The sequence below is a fragment of the Rattus rattus genome, chromosome 2 (genome assembly GCF_011064425.1).
Source record: "Rattus rattus isolate New Zealand chromosome 2, Rrattus_CSIRO_v1, whole genome shotgun sequence".
NCBI classification, from domain to species: domain Eukaryota; kingdom Metazoa; phylum Chordata; class Mammalia; order Rodentia; family Muridae; genus Rattus; species Rattus rattus.
In genome coordinates, this window is record NC_046155.1 from 167,546,709 (window position 1) to 167,563,558 (window position 16,850).

General features: G+C 48.0%; 2 protein-coding genes across 4 annotated transcripts in view; one reads left to right on the forward strand and one right to left on the reverse strand.

The window, feature by feature from the left end:
• Positions 1-1,148: 1,148 nt before the first annotated feature.
• On the reverse strand, positions 1,149-11,560 carry Gmfg (glia maturation factor gamma). 3 transcript variants are annotated; one of them, XM_032894059.1, is made up of 7 exons: positions 11,345-11,558; positions 6,481-6,577; positions 6,318-6,367; positions 4,996-5,045; positions 3,241-3,323; positions 1,818-1,891; positions 1,149-1,325 (listed from the first exon to the last, which is right to left on the reverse strand). In XM_032894059.1, exons 1-7 carry the CDS (start codon positions 11,345-11,347, stop codon positions 1,254-1,256), a joined length of 429 nt encoding a protein of 142 aa, XP_032749950.1. In that variant the 5' UTR covers positions 11,348-11,558; the 3' UTR covers positions 1,149-1,253. The 3 variants fall into 3 exon arrangements, with proteins under 3 accessions (XP_032749950.1, XP_032749952.1, XP_032749953.1); XM_032894061.1 differs by lacking the exon at positions 11,345-11,558 and adding an exon at positions 7,007-7,070; XM_032894062.1 differs by lacking the exon at positions 6,481-6,577 and having other exon boundaries at positions 11,345-11,560.
• Positions 11,561-12,713: 1,153 nt separating this feature from the next.
• The window catches only part of Samd4b (sterile alpha motif domain containing 4B), a 38,495-nt gene continuing 34,358 nt past the window's right edge, over positions 12,714-16,850 (forward strand). The window contains exon 1 of the mRNA XM_032894063.1: positions 12,714-12,776. The gene's annotated coding sequence lies outside the window, so the exon portion shown is untranslated. The remainder of the gene's footprint in view (positions 12,777-16,850) is intronic.

Here is a 16,850-nt window from a genome sequence, read left to right on the forward strand (position 1 = left end):
CAGCCATTGGGGACTGAGGCTGTGATCGGAAGTAACGTGGATGGGGTGGAGCCTCTAGCAGAGGGACAAGCTTGATCCAAATGTCCCAGAACACGGAAGGCTAAGGGCATTTCTCCATAGCCCAGTTTAGAGATATTCTATGCAGAACGTCTCCACAAAGGCTTTGTTTTGACTGAGGACAAGGGAACATGGATTGAAAGGGGATGAAGGAGTGGAGAACCTGAAGGCTGAGAAGGAGAGGCGGGGTTAGAATTCCCTTTTAGGCTCATCTAAGAGCGCCAGGGTTGGAGGAGGGACAGCCCAGGCCCAAGGTCACTGTGTCATTGTTACCATGGCAACGGCCACCTCTCAACGGGGAACCTGGAAAGAGGTGGAGGGAGGGAGTTCCAGGGGCCTTGGGTATGAGGATTGAGGAACCATGGGAGACAATGGGAGAAGCAGAGAAAGTATGATTCATCTCTGTGATGACTGCCTATCTCAGAGCCCTGTATGCCTTGGGTGCTCAATACACGTCCTTCAAAGAGAGACAGAGGTCTGAGAAAATTCAATGCCCTGGTGTGCCAGAAAAAAAAAAAGAAAAAGGCTAGAGTATAAGGAGTGTCCCTTTCCTTGACGCTTCAAGCCCTCTAAGTGAGTTGGGAATCCTCTCCTCTCACAGTCCTGGGCCTTTAAGCTTAGCAAACCCTTAAACTATCCATCCCTCAGCATCCTCCTGAGTGCCTAAAGCAATTACATTTTGATCCTTTGACTCTTTTTTTCCTTTAAATTCTTCCTACCCGAGGGCTCGGTTGAGAAAAGTAGCGTTTAGCCAAAGATGCCTGCAAGCCCCAGAGCCGGAAACTGGTGGAGAAAATGGGTGCCCCGCGCTATCCCGTGGAGGGGCTTTATACGCTTAGGAGTGACCCTTCACAGATTCAAACATTCCTTCACATTCTTAAGGGGAACCAGACTACCCGGTTCCCTTCCATCTCGGGAAACCCCACAGTTCCCTCCCTTGGTTTCTGAGAAACAGGTGTCTGTTCTCCTGGGACCAGCTTGGTTTCGCTGGAAACGTCCGCCCCCTCCCGGCCACAAGTTGGAACTGTAGGGACTGTCCGCCCGCACCGACAAAGAGGCGCAGATTCCGAAGGTACCGAGTCAGAACCGAGTTAATTAACATTCCTGAAGTTTTAATCTTTATTTAGCTCTTGGATGTTCATATCCTATCAGTCTGAGTCTTCCGAAGTAAAGATTCCAAATCCCTGGCTCAAACGTCAACGAAAGAAAGCTAACTTTTCCTTAAGCCAGGTCTCGGTGAGGTCGTCTGTGGTGCGGATTTCAAACACCTAGATAAAGAGCAATCTAGCATTATGATCCAAAGAGGATTCCTAACCCCACTAGGACTCAGGAGTCCAGATTCCAGCCATCCTCCTCCAAATCCAGGAGTCCGCGCCCCAGTCTCTACTAGAAATCCAGGAGTTGTCCTCCTCTGTTTTTTTGTTTTTGTTTTTTTTTTTCCGGAGCTGGGGACCGAACCCAGGGCCTTGCGCTTGCTAGGCAAGTGCTCTACCGCTGAGCTAAATCCCCAACCCCCTCCTCTGTTTTTCAAAAAGCCTTCCTGCTTCAAATCCAGAAATCCGGGTCTCCACATCCCTCCTTTTTCAGACCCTGGAGTCCAGGCCCATTCCTCTCCTCTCAGACCTAAGGATCCAGGACCAGCCTTTTTCTCCGGGGTCTAGAATTTAGCCCCACCACCTCCCAGCCCCACCCCCGACTCCAAGGGCCCAGCCCCTGGCTCGCTCCCTCAGCCCCTCCAGTGCTGTGGGGGCCCTCAGGACCTTTGTAAGCTCCGCGATCTGCACCAGCCTGTTTTTACTTCCCGCGTACATCATCTGTTGTTCAGGCTTGCAGCCTGTGTGAGAAAGGGAAATGGATGTGGTTGGGAACACAACATAACTTGCAAAGCTCTAGTAATGTCCGGTAGGCACAGAGGTTCAAGGAGCCTTATAGGAGGACCTTGAAGGTCATCCGTCCTCAAGAGTTTCTACATTTGTTTGGGAGCTTCAAGTTGTAGTGAGGGTCTCTGGGAGAAGATTTAGAAGCCTGTCGGGGATTTCCAGGTAACATGAAGAGGATTTCATGAGCTCTTGATGAATCTAAATGCCTACCTTCACTTTATAGCTCCCATGTACAAAGCACACACACACACACACACACACACACACACACACACACACACAGTCACGCACTTTTATTTTTCTTTTCCTTAGACAGGGTCTCGCTACGTAGCCCAGATTGATCTTGAACTCACCGTGTGAATTCACAAAGATCTGTTTGCCCTTGCCTCCTGAGTGCTGGTTTTTAACGACTTGCACCACCATGCCTGCCTACTCTCCTTGTTCAGATAAATTCTCACTTTGTAGTTTAATCCGGCCTGGCATTCACAGTCCTTTGCCCTCAGCTTCCCAAGTCAGAACAGGACCAGGCCTGGCCATGGTGCCTTTATGGGGTGAGTGTGTGTGTGTGTGTGTGTGTGTGTGTGTGTGTGTGTGTGTGTTTCTGCACGTAGGGGGAATTGTTGTTTGAGACAGTCTCTACATAGCTCTGGCTGTGTTGGGACTTGCTATTCACACCAGACTGGTCTCAAATTCAGAGAGATCTGCCTGCCTCTGCCTCCTGTGTGCCGGTTTTAAAAGGTGTTACTATGGGGGCTGGAGAGATGGCTCAGTGGTTAAGAGCACCGACTGCTCTTCCTGAGGTCCTGAGTTCAAATCCCAGCAACCACATGGTGGCTCACAACCATCTGTAATGAGATCTGATGCCTTCTTCTGGTGTGTCTGAAGGCAGCTACAGTGTACTCATACAATAAAATAAAATCTTAAAAAAAATAAATTTATAAAAGGTGTTACTATTATACTTGGTGATGTTGATTTTTGTTTTGTTTTGGTGCTGCTGGGGATAGAACTCAGGGCCTGCAGCATACTGGGCCAGTGCTCTTCATATATATATATATATATATATATATATATATATATATATACTTAAAGGTGTCTGTACCCACTTACAGACATATTCGTAGTCTCACACACACTCATAATCACTCACACACACTCACACTCTCGAACACACTCACAGACTTACACTTACAAACATACACATCATATACACACACTCAACACACACACACTCAACAATTACACACACACACACACACACACACACACACACACTGCTCCTCAGAATCTAAGACCCTTTCCTCACCCACGGGGCTGGAGAAGATGAAACACAAAGGGTAGGACACCCTGCCGTCGTCATGCACGTACTTATAGCTGTAGACCACGAACCTATGGAAGAGAAAGAGAATTCACACTCAGAACCTGAGAAGCTGCGCCATTGATGCTCTCCGAGTTCACATCCTTGAATCTGGGGCTAGGACCCCCGACTTCCCTATCCCAATAATGGGACCTGAGTGCTGGCTCAGCAGTTGCATGCTGGGAACTGGTGCCTGACCCAGGAGCTGGAACTGCATGTGAGCCAAGGTGCTAAGCGCCACAGTCCGATCAATCGGATGTCATAGAAAGACAAACTTAAGATAAAACGCTAAACAAAATCAGCGTTGAACCCCTACTCCCGGGGGCGAGGCCCCCTTCTGGGCCCTGGCTCTTTGCAGTTGCCAAAAGTTCCTGAGCTGGGGAATGAGGTCCCAAAGCTGAGAGACCCCAAAAGAAACGAGTCAAGATGAAAGATGAGGACGACCAGCTTGAGTCAGGCAGAGAGGCAGCAGCCTCTTATACCCAGAAGGCTAGAACAGGAGGGTGGAAATCAGACGACCGGGAGGGGTAGAGGTAAAACGATCGGGAACCCAGGGCTGACCTTGGCTGTGTATTGAGTTCAGAGCCAACCTGGTACACAGGAGACTGTGTTTCAAAGAAACGAGAGGAGCTGGAGAGATGGCTCTGTGACGGAGTCCTTTTCTGTTCTTATGTAGGGCTACAGAGCAGTTTCCCAGGACCCGGTATCAGCTGGCTTACATACACACATGCACATACTTGGACACAGACACACACGTGAATAATACATTAAAGCCTCTTTTACAAGGGGGAGTGCTAGAAGAGATGTTTCAGCAGCTAAGAACAACCGTTGCTCTCACAGAGCACTGCGTTCAGTTCCATGCACCCACAAAGTTGGTCACAATGCTCTGAGACTCCAGTTCTAGGGGATCCACAGCCCCCTTCAGGCCTCTAAGGACAGACATGCACGGAAACACGCATACGCAGAAATTTAAAAATAAAAACTTTTTTGAGACATGGGGCTCACTATCTAGTCCTGGTTGCCCTGGAACTGTCTTTGTAGACCAGGCTGGCCTTGAACTCACAGAGATCCACCTGCCTCTGCCTCCCAAGTGCTGGTATTAAAGGTACATGCTACCGCCACCTGACCTTAATTTTTTTTTTAAATACCCTCCTGATTTGTTTACCCCTTAAAAATTTAGTAGTATTAGGGCTGGAAAGATGGGTCAGTTTTTTAAAGCACTTGGCTGCTCTTGCAGAGGACCTAGGTTCCATTCCCAAGACCCATATGGTAGCTTAATACTCCAGTTAGGAGATCCTATGATGTCTTCTGACATCTGCTGGCACTAAGCATATATGAGCTCTGCAGTCATAACTGCAGGCAAAATAGTCATGTACATAAAACAACTAAATAGATCTTCAACATACTAGTGAGAAATTCTGCAATAAAAGAATACTAGAGGGGTTGGGGGATTTAGCTTTAGTGGTAGAGCGCTTGTTTGTGGAAGCTGGGAGGCCCTGGGTCCGGTCCCTCAGCTCCAAAAAAAAGAACCAAAAAAAAAAAAAAAGAATACTAGAACAACAAAGTCTAGGCTCTGACTTCTTGGCTTCAAACTCAGAGACCCTGAGCTCATAAACACAACTAGAGCCCAACAGTCCCCCAATTTATAGTAGGTCTATCACCCCCCACCCATATTCCCCCACTCTATCCCTTCCCCACATATACCTGGGCTGTCTCTCTGGCAACTCCAACTTAAGTTCCTCTGGGGAAACATTCTGAGCCAGAGAGAGAGAGAAAGAGAGAGAGAAAGAGAGAGCAAACAAATGATTGTCATTCAATTCATTAAATGATTACTTAAAATGTGCAGAGACATTGATCTAAGAAGCGCATGTGGATTCATTGAGATGTCTCAGAATCCTGCAGGAAGGTCTTATTATGCCCACTTAACAGCTACAGAAACTGAGGCCCAGTAGTGTATGTCAAGGGGCTTGCCCCACATTGCACAAGACAGTAAATGCCAGAGTTCCGATTTGTGTCTGTGTTCCCATGGTAACCACTCTACTATACTTCCTTTTAGGGGGCCTAAGGGAGCCTAGCTCTTCCTGGTCAATACCCTTCTCTGCCAAACAGCCTTAGCTCCAGAAGGAAGGAAGGAAGGCTGTTGCAGAGGGCAAGGCCACAGTTTATCCAGTTATATGGGGTTGCTAGTGGCTTTGGGCTACCTTATCTAAAATGAAAACCCTTTTTGTTTTTTTAAACTCTAGGGCCTTGCTCAACAGGGAAGGGCTCTGTCCAGTTGTCTCCCCAACCTTTTCTTTTTAATTTAACTCCCATGCTGGCTAGTTTATGTCAACTTGACACAGAGTCATCTGAGGGAGGGAACCTCAAATGAGAAATTGCCTCCATTAGATCAGATGTAGGCAAAGCCTAGCGGGCACGCTCTTTGGTGATATGGGGCCACTCCTGGGTACTGTAAGAAAGCAGGCTGACCACACCATGAGAAACCGGCGAGCAGAACCCTTGCACAGCCTCTGCATCAGCTCCTGCCTCCAAGTGTCAGCCAGCTTTGAGATCCTGTCCTGACTTTCCCCGGTGGACTGTGATTCAGGCTATGTAAGCCAAAGAAACCCTTTTCTTCCCAGCTTGCTTTGGTCACAGTGTTTCATCACAACAATAGTAACCCTGACTAAAACACCTGGCTTTTTTTTTTTTTTTTTTGCAGAAATAAGACCTGGAACTTACTATGTAGACCAGGTTGGCCCCTCTTGAGTTCAGGCATTAAAAGCCAGTGCCAGCACACCCAGTCTTTATTTGGCTTTTTGATACAGGGTCTCTTGTAGTCCAGGCTAGCCTCCAACTAACACTATAACCAAGAATGACCTTGAATCCTGGTCCCTCTCTCTCCACCCCTAGAGGGCCAGCATTACAGGCATGTGTCACTGTGCCCTGTTTATGAGGTACCTGGAACCAACCCTGGGAGCACTCTTACCAACTTTGTCCCCAGACCTCCCCCTGTATTTAGGGGATCCAGCATCCCAGCCCCTCACCTGGAATTCGTCTTCTAGCACCACCATCTGCCGGTCTTTGTCCACTTTCACTGGGGAGGGATAGAACACAGGTTACAGACCCTCCCCATCCCAAGGGATACCAGCCCAGCTTTCCCGCCTTGTCCCCCCCAGCACGACCCTTCACAGGGCAGAGGTCACTGACTTATGATGGCGGCATTGTTGGTCTCTTTTCGGAAACGGAATTTCCTCAGTGTTTCCTTTAGCTCCGGGTCCACGTCACACACCACCAGGGAGTCGGACTGCCAACGGGACAGGGGGATGCTGAGCTGGCTTAGCCTCTAACCTGGCCCCTTTCCTGATTCAGCATTTCCATAAGTCAATGAAGAAGCTGAAGGTAGCCCATATGAAAGGCCTTTAGCAAAGGCCTCAGAGGGTCGAGGGTGGTGGGGGGAGCAGTAACCAAGACACACAGTTCAGCCCCGAGGTCTGCACAGAGGTCAGGTTCCGCCTTCCGGTGGGGACTCTTGGATTACTCCAGAAGACCCAAGGATCTGCTCGCCTGGGGCCAAACCACCACCTCTATGACCCCGCTTTGCCGCAGCTGGGTCCCTTCCCTCCCTGCCTGTGACCTTCATCCCCCAGTTGACCTCCATCTAGGTACCCTCTTTGTTCCAGGTCACCCTAAACCTCAGCCCCCTCACCCTTCCGTGTCACCCAGGCCCTCTGACCATGTTTTTTTCTGTCCTCAGGCCTCTTCTCAGTTCCTCTGTCTTCTAGGGGTGGGGGCCCGGGCTGTGAAAGGGGGAAGCTTTCATCTAACACCACATCCTGTTTATGCCTGGCCTAGGACAACTGTCACAAAGGGGCTCCTCCCCTTCCTTCCTTCCCTGCATCTGTCAGAGGCTCAGTCACCCCTAAGATGGGGGTTCGAATACTGCCTCACTGTGCCCTAGATAAATCATGTCTCTGGTCTGGGATTGCTGTAAAGAGAAAATAGCATCGACTGTCCCCAGGTTGAAAGGGATACCTAATAAAGAGTAAATAAGCCTGGTGTTGTGGAACACACGTTTATTTTTTATTTTCTTGATTTTTCAAGACAGGGTTTTTCTGTGTAGGTCCTCTCTTGTAGACCAGGCTGGCCTTGAACTCAAAGATCAGCCTGTCTCTGCCTCCCAAGTGCTGGGATTAAAGTTTGTCACCACCCACTGCTAAATTCAACTATTTTATCAACTCCATCTCCCAGGTCCTACTGCCCCTAGAGCAGTGACAGGCTACATCGGGAAAACCCTGTCTCAAAATTAATAAATGCTACAATGGAAATGGTGGCCTATTATTAGAGATGTTTTTGTGCACTGCGGGAAGATGAATCTCTGCCCTTCCTTGCCTGCCTAAGGTACCTTCTGATTGGTTAAAATAAAAAGCCTGTGGCCTATGGCAAAAGGCAGACTAGCAAGGTGGGACAGAGAGAGGAACGCTGGGAAAGGATCAGGCGTGGGAGATGTGGAGGAAGTGGCTGTATGAAACTGAGGAGAGGTAACCAGCCACATGGCGGAACTTAGATTAGTATAAATGGAATAACTGAGTTACAGGCTAGCTGGGAACAAGCCTAGCTTAAGGCCAAAAGCTACTAAATAACTATAAAGATTTCCGTGTTGTTTGGGAGCAAGGGCAGGCATAGAAAAGGCCCAGTTACAGCACATTTTATATAGATACACACACATATACATATAATGTTTATATATATATACACCTATATACCATTATATATGTGTACATATATTATAATACATTATATAATTTTAAGTATATAATTAAATATGTTTAATTAAATCTATACAATTTAAATCCAAATTCTAATGTTTATTAATTATATAACGTAATTTTATATATCTCGTCCAGCAGTCAGTATTGCTACAAGTCTGAGGCCAATCTGGTTGACCACAGTGAACTCCAGGCTAGCCAGAGTCACACAGAGACAATGCATACCAAAAGACCAAAATAGGGCCCGTGAGATGGCTCAGAAGGTAAAGGCCCTCCCCATCAAGCCTGAAAAATTGAATTCATTCCTTGGACCCACACAAGGAAGGAGAGAACTGATTCCCACAAATTGTCATCTGGCCTCCACCGGTGGGATGGGGCACGTTCCTGCATACACAAACATAAACAAATGAACTGCAATCTAATAAAAAATGGAGAAGCTAAGAGCAGATGCTAGCACGGCACAGCGATGCAGTCTGTCATTCCAACCCTGGGGAGGCAGAAGTGCAAGGCATCCTGAGCTACACAGTTCAGATTCTTGTCAGAAACAAAACAGTTGCCCCTTTAATTTCAGAATTTGGCAGGTAAAGACAGGAGATCAAGAGCTAAGGACAACCTTGGCTACATAGCAAATTTGAGATCAACCTGGACTACAGTGAAGCCAGCCTGGGCATACAAGATCCTGTCTCAACAAAACAAAACAAAACAAAACAAAACAAAACAAAACAAAACAAAACAAAATCATCAAAAAACAGGGGGTTCCAGAGATGCTCACCCGTCTAAGACCAGTTAAGAGTACTGGCAGCCGGGAAGTGACGGTACACACCTTTCATCCCACCACCCTTCGAGTGTGAGGTCAGCCTGGTCTATCCAGTGAGTTCTGGGCTCGCCATGGCTATACAGAAAAACCCTTCTCAAACAAAACAAAACAAAAACAAAAAACAAACAAACAAACACAAACTCTAGGAAATCTGATAAAATAAACAGGCATTGAGGGGTGGTGTGTAGCTCAGTGAAAGACATGGCCGTCTCGCCCAGATCACTGAGGACCCCCTCCTCCAGTTGACATGGACCGAGGGATCAGCCAAGTCCCCTCCCTCCCACATCCATTCGGAGGCCTGGCCCTATTATGCCAGGGTATGGCCCACCCCAGCAGGGTAACACACACACACTCACACTAGCATGCAAAGGGCCTGGCCTCTTGATCTCATGTGTGTCCCACACAAATATTAGAATGTTCATATTGTTCCCCTTCCCTTGAAATAATTCCTAGACAATGCGACCTACTTATGTGCATAAATTAAAAAAAATCAATTCATAAACCCAACTGTCCTATAAAGGAGAAATAAAAGCAAAGTAACTTATGAGAAAACCATATGTATTTTAGTGAAGAAATATAGGCAAGCAAAAGAAAATATTTGTTAAATCCTTGCTCCACTTGGTTTTCTGTGCTGACTCCCCTCCATGCTACCTGCCAGGCCATGTCTCCAGCTCTTCTCCCACTCTTCCTATACTCTGTCCCTGCCCCCTGATGGATCTTCCCCCGACCCTCCATACAATGTTAGTTCTTCTGTTTTAAAAACAAAGAACCCTATCTCCAGCTTGGGTGGTGGTACACATCTCTAATCCCAGCACTCAGGAATCTGAGGCAGGAGTCTTGGCCAGCCACAAATATCTAACAAGACATTGTCTCCAAAGACCAAAAATAAAGGGGGAGAGGGCTGGAGAGATGGCTCATTGGTTAAGAGCACTGACTGCTCTTCCAGAGGTCCTGAGTTCAAATCCCAGCAAAAACGTGGTGGCTCACAACCATCTGCAATGGGATCCGATGCCCCCTTCTGGTGTGTCTGAAGACAACTACAGTGTGCTCATATACATAAAATAAATAAATCTCCAAAAAAGAAAGAAAGAGAGAAAGGAAGGAAGGAAGAAAGAAAGAAAGAAAAGGGGGGGAGATAGATCAACAGTCAAGAGCATTTATTAGCTGCTCTTCCAGAGAACCTGCATTTCTTTCCCAGAACACACACTATGTTCTGAGAGCTGTAACTACAGTTACAGGAGATCCGATGCCCTCTTCTGGCTTCTATGGGCACCAGGCACAAATATGCATCAAAAAGCATGCAGGCAAAACACCCATATACATACAATAAAAACTAACCTATAAACAAAGATTACATGTAATGTGGCTAGCACTATAGCTCGGTTGGTATAGTGCTTATCTAGTATGCACGCCATGGTTAAATCCCCTGCGCCATATAAACTGTATATACTAGCACACCTAGCACTCAAGAGGTGCAGACCGGTGGATCTACAGTTCAAGATCATTCTTAGCTATCCGGAGAGTTAAGAGGCCAATCTGGGCTACAAGACCTGTCTCAAAAAAAGAAAAAAAGAAAAAAAAAAGAAAAGAAAAAGAAAAGGAAAGGAAAAAGGAAAAGAAAGAAAGAAAAGAAAAAGAAAAAAGCTGGGTTTGGTGGTGCATGCCTTTAATCCAGATAACCCAGGATGTAAAGGTGGGTGTAGCTCTGTGAATTTGAGGCCAACCTGGTATCTGTAGTTGAGTTCCATGACAGCCAGAGTTATACAATGAGACCCTGTCTCAGAACAAACAAGGCTCAGCAGTTTTCTCAGCAGACTCAGGTGTTTAGTGGCAAGCTTAACTACCTGAGTTTGAACCCACAGGATAAGACAGAAGTGATTCCTACTAGCTATTCTCCGATCTCCACTTGTATGCCATTGCAACCACATCTGTTAAGGTTAACCTCCTTCCAAACTTTCCCAAAACAACCATCTATAACTCCTTGCTACAATGTTAGCTTAAGAGAGGGAGAAAAAAAAAAAAAAAGACAATATATGTGTTTCTCTGTGAAGCCCTGAAACTCTCTATCCTGGAACTCGCTCTGTAGACCTGACTGGACTCGAACTCACATAGCCACTTGCTTCTGCCTCTGTGTCGACCAGGCTAGCTTCGAGCTTACAGAAATGTCCTGCTGGGATAGGATGCGCCGCTAAGCCTGTCTACTCTTTTTTGTGGTATCTTCACAGTCTTGGTTTAGTGCTCATTTTTTTTTTTCTTTTTTTTTTTTTTTTTTTTTTTTTGGTTCTTTTTTTTTTGAGCTGGGGACTGAACCCAGGGCCTGCTTTGCTAGGCAAGCTCCTACCACTGAGCTAAATCCTCAACCCCTTAGTGCTCATTTCTTTTCTCAACTCATGTGCCCTCATTTCTCCAAGTTGCGTCTGGTCCTTGTCTCCATTCATCCCTCATACCCTCCCTGGGATTGGTCACCAACTCCCACAGCTTCAATTACCATCTCTAATGATCCTTAAATCCTGGTCTCCAGCTTCAATTTATGCCCGAGGTGGGGCAGTGTTCTTGACCTCAGTGTTGGGTGTCCCACACGGAGCTTCTCCTCTGGGACCCAGTCTCCCAGAGGGCTTTGTCCTGGACTTTTCTCTTCCGCTCCATGGCAAAAGGGTAGTTCAATGGGCCACCTGGACGTCCCTCCCACTTCGCACCGCCTCCCTCCCCATGGTCCCTCCCAGATGCAAACCCGCCCCAAATTCCCGGGCAGCTCCCTGAGGAGCTCTCCCTTCTGTGTTCCATTCCTTCTCATCCCATTTCCCAATGTAAGCCAGAGGCGTCCATTCCAAACTCCCAAGTCCCCGAGATCTGCCTGGCCATGAATCCCTGCCCGGTCCGTCACCACTCTAGTCGCTTGTGCTGAAGGCAGTCTCCCTCCAGTGGCCAAACATCTGGCCGCAGCTCATTTCCTACCACTCCCTGTCGTAAATTCGACACTCCACCCTGTGTTTCTTGGAGTTCTCGGAACAAGCCACGTCGCTGTCACCCTTCTGGAGCGCTGGCCCCTTTCCAATCAGTTCACCCCGACGCAGGACAGATTGTGGATGGACTAAGATTATGACAAAAGTGATGGAAGCCATCTCCATTTATTGACAGCCTCTTATGTGTGGGGTCTTTCCACCCTTAAATAAGGTTCGACCTCGCTCTTCTTGAGGAGTCACTTGAGGCACGGCCGATCGACACCAGGAGCCGGGATGCAGCATTGTCATCCCAAAGGACCACGTTACTACTGGACACAGACCCTGGGCGGGACGTGACCGAGGGGCGGGAGGAGGGGGGTCCTTGAACGCCAGAATGAGGAATTGTGACTCGGTTCGCCGCCACTGAGTTAGACCAGCGCGAGACTGCCCCCTGCGGGCCCGTAGGTCCAATCGCGGGCTCCGCCGGCCCGTTGCCCGGGGCAACGCGGCGCGCGCCCCTCCTCTTCCCGGCCCTCTGTTCTCCGCCCAGGGCCTGGCCGTCTGTCTGTCACCTTCTTGTCAGACCAATCGTAGTGAGGAGAGGGCGGGCCTCTCAGGCCTCGTTCCAGCCCTGTCGCTCCCCTCCAGGCCAGGACCCCGCCTTTCTCGCCGCACACCTCCCACCCTTCGGGCTGCCCTCGCCGCCAGTTGGCTGGGCTCACCGTCTGTCAATCGGGTGTGAGCTAATGCTGGCGCACAGTGACCCTCCGGGGCGGGGCCAGGGGCGGTGACGCACGGCGCGGTGACGCAGCGCGACGGCGGCGGCGGCGGCGGCGGTGGTCGGTGCGGGAGGAGGGAGGGGAGCTCTCGGGCCAGAGAGGGGGCGACGGCGGTGGCGACGGCGGCGGCAGCGGCGCTGGTGGCGGCAGCTGCCTGAGGAGGCGCGGGTGGCGGCGGCGGCGGCGGGAGGCCGAGGCGGTGAGTCTCGGGCAAGGCCGGGCCGGCGGGCGCGGGGCGGCGGCGGTCGAGGCGCGCGGCGCTCCTCTCAGGGCGACCCAGGCCGCGCGGCCCCCTGCCTCAGGGACCCCGCGCCGCGGGCTGCGGCGGGCGGCGGACTCAGGCTTGGGAGGCCGGAGAATCCTGGAGGACCCCAGATCCCTGACTCAGCCCGCTTCTCCCCCACCCGGGCCCCTTCCTCAGTTTCCCTCCCAAACCGTCACGCCCTGGGGATAGCCAAGCGGCCGGGCCCGGGGACCTCTGTCCTGACCCGGCACGCATCTGCCTGGTCCTCCCGCAGGACTCCAGCGGCCTCCCCGGAGACCACCCTCAGCTTTCAACTGTCTCCTCTGGGGACGTTCCCCATTGATCCCCGCCCTTTGGTCCTTGGTTCTCTCCCCACATCTTCCTTCTGGATCGCGACACATTCCTTGGTGGCTACTCGTCATATGTCTCCACAGCACATATATTTCAGGCATTTCCCCCCAGGAGCCCCTCTGAAGCCCCCAAACCGCCCCCATACACTCTCTGCATCTAACCCCCCATCTGCATCACATATTCAAGCCATCTCCTTCAGACTTCTTCAAATACCCCAAGAATTTACTCTCCTACCTCTCCCCATTCCAGAAATCTTAGAGATCTTCACTTTTATCCCCAAATTTTTCAGGATGTCCCTGGTGACCACTACATCATCCTTGAAGAGTTTGCATATCCCAGAACAGTCTTCTTCAGATACTCATGAAGCATGAAGTGCTCTTAGATACCAAAACTCACCTGGAGGACCATCTCCTCTCTTTGTGTCCATCTTCTGTATGCACCCTGTTCTCTTCTCATACTTCTTGGACCCTGCTGTAGATTTCCAAAATCTGTCCCAGAGACCTCATGTTCCACAAATATTCCCCACCTTGGAATGCTCTAGGTGCCCTAAACCTTTTCTCCTGAGCCTCTACACCTACTAATCTTCAAAGTCTCCAGAGTTCCTCTCATATTCTCAAAACCTCTTCCAAATCCCCTCTTCTGTATCCCAAATCCTTTCCAGTAACACACACCACATGTTTTAAAAATAGTGTACAGACTCCAAAATGTTTCCCCATAGTCTCTGTTCCTCTAGAACATTTCTTGGATAATCTGAAAATTCAAAACTCCCCTTCTAACCTTAGATAAACTTTCTGGAGCTCTTGCTTACAATCCTGAAACACCCCTCTAAACTACAACTTTCAGGACCCCTTTGCATCAAAGAACTTAGTAACCCTAAAATGGCCTTTAAATGGCCTCTTAGAGATCCTGATACTCCTCGAATCTTTTGAATTATTTCTCAGGCTTTCTTAGCTATCTCTTCCTTAGAATCTCCCCCCCCCCCAATTCTCTAGAACCATCTTGAGAAAGCCTTACACACCTACCTAGTCTTCCTTCAGTATAGCTGAACACCCAGAATTCTTTGTGAAAAACCTATTCTGATGCTTTCAGGTCTTCACTAGGACTCTTCCCCCAGCCCTATATGCTTGTTTTTGTTTTGTTTTTTTAACTTGGTTTCCTCATAAAACCCACCCCACCCCCCCAACCCCTGCCCTATCCTGTATTTAAAAATCCCTCTCTTGGGACCTTTCTCAGAAGACACTTCCTCAGACATTCTTTAAAGATTTTTCTCCCAAACCCTGTGTCAGTAATCTCTAGCACTTTCTGGGAACCCTCCCTCAATTTTCTCCTCTGACATCCCCAGTCTTATTTCAGGACTCTTTCAGATGAAAGAGTTAGGATGAATTTCTTCTTTCTTTCTCCTATCTCTCCATTCTTATTCCTTTGAAATTATAGACCCTTCTGGATTCTCAGCCTACTTCCCCCACTATTTTTACAAGAGCCCCACCATCCTTCAGACTTTCTCTTCCCAAACCTTCTCTACTTCTGGAAATCCCAGTGCTTGGAGACTCTTCTCTCAATAAACCAACTGACTGACCTATTTTCTTTCCTTCCTTCCTTTCTTCCTTCCTTCCTTTCTTCCTTCCTTCCTTAATTTATTTTTAGACCTGACCCTCATAGGTCTCTCCTTTCAGAAATGAAAAGATCCTAACACTCACTTAAACTTTTTGAGGACTCACTTTGCTTTCTTCCCTTCCATTTTCGAAGACCTATTACTGAAGAACTCCTTTGCCCTCTGTCAGTGGCTCTCAAAGTATGGTTGGTTAGACCTGCAGCAGCTTTGGTTGCAAATTGCCAATTCTTGGGTCTTACTCAGACTTAGTGAATCAGAAAACCTCGAAGCCGAGCCCAGCAAACTTGAGTTTTTAACAAATGCTCCTGGTAATTCTGATATATGGTCTCAAGTTTGAGAAGCACTGCTTCTAAGAGGATCTCTCTCTATAAAAAAATTTCCCTGAAAAAGCCCTAAAATGTGCCTCTAAGCCCTGTTGCAGATCCCCATTTCCCTAAGAATCCACTGTGTAAAATACCCTCCAGAAAGACATCTTACCCACTTTTGAAGGATCTTGGCTTCTCCACAAGGTTACCCCACCCTCTGAGTAATTACTTCAGATTCTGCCTTTGAATGGTTCCCTTTTAGCACTTTCTCCTTCTGCCTCTCTGGTCCACTACAGAGTTTTTGCTGCTTTTGCTTTAAATTGCTGCTTCCATGAACACACATGTCCCTTTCATCTCCTCATTTCTCTCTCCATATGGTCATCTTCAGGTCTTCCATTCTGTGTCTCAACTGCCAAGGGCCCTCAGTGTACTTCACAGAACACCATTCACTTTCCTGCTTGTAGTTTTATATACACTTTCCCACTTATCCTCACCAGACAGGAAGTGAGAAGCACAGGATGCACCCGAATGTGCCAGGTGTTCCCCAGGAATGAGTGGGCACTATTGGAGAATGGGTAGCTCCAGCTTCCTTAGATCCCACTCCCCATTCATGTCAGGCACACTTTCCCCACCTCTCCCTCCCTTTCATCACTTTCTCCTTACCTATAATCTTGCCCTGCTGCTTCTATTCATAAGACTCTTCTTGGCACTGATTCTGAACTGTCCTATATTCTGTTCTGGTGTCCTACCTCACCTCATTGGGTTAGCTCTCAGTCCCTTTACGTTTCAGATCTCTATAGTACTCTCAGCTTTTCCCAAGAGAATCCATTTCTCTGTAGGGCCAAGAAGAGGAAATAGAACCTCAAGATAAATACTGACTTCAGGGAGTCAGTAGAGAGCTTGGGCAGGTGCACCAAAAAGGGCCTGAGGTACAGATTACCTGCTGTGGAGATAGAGCTGTTTGCAAAGATGTCATGAAATCGGTGGTATTTAGGTGAGGTAATGATCCATGAGAATCAGGACACAATGAGGGGCTCCTAGACAGATGATACAGTATGTTTTTGTTTTATGATGCTGAGAATTGAATTCAGGGCCTGGGACACGAAAGAATTAGTTAATGACTGAGCTACATTTGAAGCCTCAAGACAGCTTCTTCATCTCTCAGCCATAGTATCTTCTGTAAATGGGTAGAGTTAAAGGAAGGAAGCACTTTTTCATTTGCATGATATTTCACAGCTGTACTGGAGTGACCCATAGCTGTAACAGGGATTGCTATTTACTGTTTGCTAGGTGCTGTTTAAATGCTTTATCTGTGTAATCTCATATTCACAGGAACCTGAGGTAGATAAAACTACAACTCTCTTCATTTTACATATGATGAGGTGGATAGGTGGAACTAATAGAAGGTCTGTGGGCCCTGTCTGTCCCAAAAGGATAGTGCCTTGGGTTAGATAGTTGAATTTTCTGTTCAGATAGAAGTTGGGTGCGACCCTTCATTTCTACAGCTGAGAAAAATGAAGGTGATAATGATATCTTACTTCTTGGACTAAGTTAATGCATGTAAAGTAGTTAAAACAATGCCTTGCACACACTGAGTGCTAGAGCAGAAAGTAGTTAATGTTAGCCCAGGCCCTAAAAGATAGTAGAATCTTGGCACAAGTAGTTTAAAAAGGGGATTTTTAAACTACTTTGTGCCTTTTTTAAGCTCCAGTAGGGATGGGAGAGAGGTGTGCAGGGGAGTTAGGTGAGGGTTACTTGGCT

Bases quoted from the DNA above. Each gene is read 5' to 3' on its own strand.
- Gmfg (XM_032894059.1), bottom strand. The intron at 5,046-6,317 runs GTGAGGGGCTGG...TCTCTGGCTCAG, and splicing joins TGCTAGAAGACGAATTCCAG to AATGTTTCCCCAGAGGAACT. The intron at 1,892-3,240 runs GTGAGGAAAGGG...TTTCTCACACAG, and splicing joins CATCTTCTCCAGCCCCGTGG to GCTGCAAGCCTGAACAACAG.